Source organism: Aphidius gifuensis, linkage group LG1 (assembly GCF_014905175.1).
Source record: "Aphidius gifuensis isolate YNYX2018 linkage group LG1, ASM1490517v1, whole genome shotgun sequence".
Taxonomy (NCBI): domain Eukaryota; kingdom Metazoa; phylum Arthropoda; class Insecta; order Hymenoptera; family Braconidae; genus Aphidius; species Aphidius gifuensis.
The window spans coordinates 5,144,847-5,149,526 of record NC_057788.1 but is presented as its reverse complement, the minus strand read 5'-3'; the positions used below and the strand labels follow the sequence as shown (position 1 = coordinate 5,149,526).

Here is a 4,680-nt window from a genome sequence, read left to right as displayed (position 1 = left end):
AATCTTGCTCGTAAAGTCAAACTTTAATAATGCTAAAAAAGCTATAAAACAAGATAGTCTTCTTGGGTAAAATAGAAGCGCAAAAGTATCTTATTGACTGGACTGGCAAACTGGTGATTAGTGATTCGTCGTGGTGATACAACAGCCATAAAAGGATTTTGAGCTTGTTCGCCGACGATGCAACGTTCTATCTTGTTTTTAAACCAAATTGTACATGCAATTGTTTCTCAGCAATTTAAATCTCATGTTACAACGTTGAAATAAAATTTATATATATATTTATTTTTATTATATATTTTAAATTTTATATGTAAAATAAATTGAAGTGACTTTCTATATACACTCAATGACCTATTAAATTGAGTTAATATAAAATTAGATTAAAATATATTTAATGTGTCTATGTTACAGGAGCTTTTGACAAATCGATTTAACCATAATGACTGTGTTTTTTTTTTTTTTAAATTTTATTTTTTATTATATACGGAATATAATAATAAAAAATTAAAATTATATAATAATAATATTTAATGATTGAAAAAGTGAGATCCGTTATATTTATCTCAAGATGAATTGCAATCACAATTTTATTTTATTTCATTATTTATCTTAAATTTATTTGCCACATATATTATACTCCATCACGTACAAGTTAAAAGTAACATTATTATTTTTTCAAATACTTATAGAAAGCAAAATGATGCTCGCTTTCTCAAGCTTCAAATCAACACAAAGACGATTAAAATGGTTCATTTATATTGTTACGCAAGTTTTGCAAAAAAATATATTTTAATTCGAAATTAATTTTTATTGAAATATTAAAATCTTAATGGGAAAAAATAATTTTTTTTAAAGTCATAAAAAAATATTAAATATTAATATCATCAATTGCAAATGTGATTATTTTTTTTTTTTTTTTTTTTTTTTTTTTTTTGTAGAATTTTAATAATAATAAATTAAAAAATAAAAATCTAAGAATATATTTGAATTTTTTTTTTTTCAATTTTTGACATTAATAAATTTTCATGATGTCATCATGCTCATTTAACACTGAAGAGATAACATCTGGTAAACTAAAAGTATGCTCGATTTGCAATAAAGAAATATCACTTCCCAGTTTTATTTTATTTTTTTTTTCCTATGAAAAAAATTATCTACCAATTGTTGAGACATTGCGTAAAGCATCACATTTTGATATATGGAAATGTTGAAAAATGAAAAAGAAAAATAGATTATCTAAAAATAAATACAAAGACCAAACGAAAAATATTAAATAAAATTTAAATATGTTTTTTTTTTTTTTTCTTTCTTTTTATATTTTCTGGTAGCAGTATGTGTTTATGGTATGACAGATTTGTAGTTCAAACATCAGTTAATGCCAGTTCTTGATAGTTTTATTTTTTTTAATTATTATTTATTATTAATTATCGAAGTTTTATAATTTTAAAAATTTAAAAAATAAAACAAATATAAAAATAAAAAATTTCATTTTATAAAAATCATTAAAGTTAGTACTTTAATTTTTTTTCATAATAAACTGATTGAGTAATGATTGAAATAATAAATCATCTGTATTTTATTTTATTTTTTTAATTTTTTAAATTTTTTTAATGACTGTTTGTCACAATGTTAATTGTTTTTATATCGTACGAATCGACCTTTTAATTTCACAACGCAATATATTGCACAATATTTTATTTTAAAATGAAAATTATTATTTTCTTTTTTATTCTATTATTATTGTTATTTTTTTTTAATCCACAATTTTATTAATAATTTAAAAATATGAATCGTTGCTTTAATAAAATTACGTGGATTTTATTTTTTTTCTTTTTTTTTTTATGTACTTATACGTATACTTGTATAAAAATATTTATTTCCATATAATTGAAAGTTTCAAAGAATATCAATTATTCATATTAACTTATGACTTATATGTAAATTTAATCGGTTTTACTGTCCAATAGTGAACCACCTCGTCATTATTAAAATCCAAAGTTTTTTTTTCAGTCATATATCGACAGACTGTCCACAAACTTTTTAAAAATAAATCATTTACTTTAATAATCAATTAAAAAATACATGCCAATTAATTTTTAAATGCCTTGTATTTTTTTTCTATATTTTATATATTTTTAACGATATAAAAATTCACAATTCTATTTGTTTTTTTCAACACTTAATAATATTAATTTCATAAATGCAATATGTCACAAGTGTGAAATCACCAGTTGGTTATAATGTCTTCCATTATTAGAAAATTAGAAAATACATATATATAAAATATGTAATTTAATTTGTTATCTCGACATGGGGTATATAATAATAAATGTAGTTGACTGAAATTTTGGAAATTTAATTTGTTGTCCTTGTCTGCATTTATAACTTGTTTTAATTCTAAAAATGAAAAAGGATATATATAAAGTCATGCGTGAAGAAACGTTATCATTACCAGAGAGGATGAATGTTTGTTGTGTTGAGTATATGGGGATGATGTTTACGATTTATGTTGAGGCTGGTGTACTCGGTGACCACAAGGCTTAAAGAATAGGGTGGGCGAGGGTCAATAGGAGAGGGTAAGTGCAAGCAAAAGTCCAAGGGCTGAAGGAACAGTGGTGGTTCTATGAATGTCCTCAAGATGATTTACTATTGAACTTTGTGTCAGCCCCTAGTCCTTGTCATTTCAATATACATTAATAAAAATAAATATTAAAAAAAAAAATAATAATAATAATATAAATATATAGATGTAAATACTTTTATGAAGTTTAATTAAAGACAATTTGTTAGGGTGAACAACAAGTAGAAAAATAAAATAAATATATTTCTTGTGTTTGTATGAAAAATATAAATTTGATTTTTAAAATTTCTAAAAATTCTTTTAGAAAAGATTAATTGATTAGTTTATTTTTATTTAAGAGTTTTAAAACAATTAAATATTTTTTTATCAAATAAAAGTTTAATTAAAAATCAAGTAAAATATCACACTGAAATTGGTTATCATTAGTGAAGATCATTAGTCTTTCTAATCTCAGAATGATGTATGAAGCTTTGAAATTCTGTCTGATTTTAGTACGACAGAGGTCTGAGTAGCATGGCAATTTTACCCAAAGTAAAGTACACTAGTCTAAGTCTCACTAGCCACAAAGGATTTGCAATGTCACTCACTCTCTTACTGAATCCCTATACTCAGGATCGACCATTGTTTAATGGAACTTGGTGAAATATATTATCACTGTTTTATTTAAAAAGAAGGATTATGCTTGAATAATAAAACAATTTGTGTTTAAGATTAATCAAAGTGTCTAGAATTTAAAAAATTCAATAGATTGAATTTAAAATATTTTAAAGTTCATAAATAATTTTTTTCTAATTAAACTTGTTTATGTATTTTAAATATTATTTATTTTTCATAAATTAAATTAACAAAATCTAATAAATACAAATCTATAACATCTTGGTAAACGTTGCCATCTAGGATCTTCAGGTATGGGTTCTTTTATTTTTGGTTTTACAATTACTGGCTCTTTTTTTATGGTACAATTATGATACAATGAATAAACTGTTGAATTAAGTGTATGATGAAATATTTCATATGATTGTTGACAACAATCAGCAACTTTAGCAATACCATCTTTATCAGCTTCTTTTGTTTTTATTAAATTTTTAATATTTGCTAAATTATTTTCATATGTTCCAATACTTGAACCATATTTTTCAACATCTTCAATTGTTTCTTCTGCATTTTTTGAACATTTACGTTTTAAACCTCTTATTGTTTGTGCTGTCCAAAATATATCCTTAAAAAATTCAAGTTTTTTACGATGAATATCAGAGTAAAATCTAAATATACAATTTTCAATTTCTGCATGACTAGCATGATATTCTTCAAAAACTAAAAGTTGATTTTTACTCAAACATAAATGAGATTCATTTCTTTGTTCTTTTGGTAAATTTTCAATTGTTTTGTTGTGATCATAATAGTGTTTTTTATTTTCAATTAAATCCGCAGACATATTTTCCAATGATGAACTACATAAATCATATCGTGTTTTCCAAAAACCACCAAAATCAGCACTATTTATAAATCTTGTAACTGATTCAACACGTGTTAAAAATTCATCAACTCTTTTTTCACACTTTGTAATTTTATAAGGGTTTTCATTTGCCTAAAATTTCCATTATAAATTTGAATTAAATAATTTTCTTTACTATCTTTAATCGTAATTAATTTGATAACTAAATATACAACTTACTTGAATTTCAATGACTCCTAAAAATAGAAGACAAAATATAATTATTGTATGAATCATGGTATATTGTTGATTTTCTTCTTCAATTCCAAAACAATTCGAAACAATTACAAGCCCAAGTGTTGTAAATTTAAGTCCAATCAATTTTTTATTCAACAGTTACGTAAATATATGAAATATCGAAATATCTTGCTCCTCGTTTGAATGGCAATGATGTATTAAAATATTAATAAACGTTATGATGTATATATTCAAGTGATCATTGTTGACATTAAAGACTTATAATATTTGTTTAAGTATTATTTTTAATGAAGCATGTACACAGTATGACTAAATTAATTACGTAATTTAAATGTTTAATTTGAAACCGAGGTAACAGAATGTTACATAAAATATAAAATCAATATTTTTTCAACTTTTGTTAAAT

General features: G+C 22.8%; 1 protein-coding gene across 1 annotated transcript; it reads right to left on the bottom strand.

The window, feature by feature from the left end:
* Nucleotides 1-3,422: 3,422 nt before the first annotated feature.
* LOC122847873 lies at nt 3,423-4,450 on the bottom strand. The gene is made up of 2 exons (XM_044145731.1): nt 4,257-4,450; nt 3,423-4,169 (listed from the first exon to the last, which is right to left on the bottom strand). Exons 1-2 carry the CDS (start codon nt 4,311-4,313, stop codon nt 3,423-3,425), a joined length of 804 nt encoding a protein of 267 aa, XP_044001666.1. The 5' UTR covers nt 4,314-4,450.
* Between the last annotated feature and the right edge of the window lie 230 nt (nt 4,451-4,680).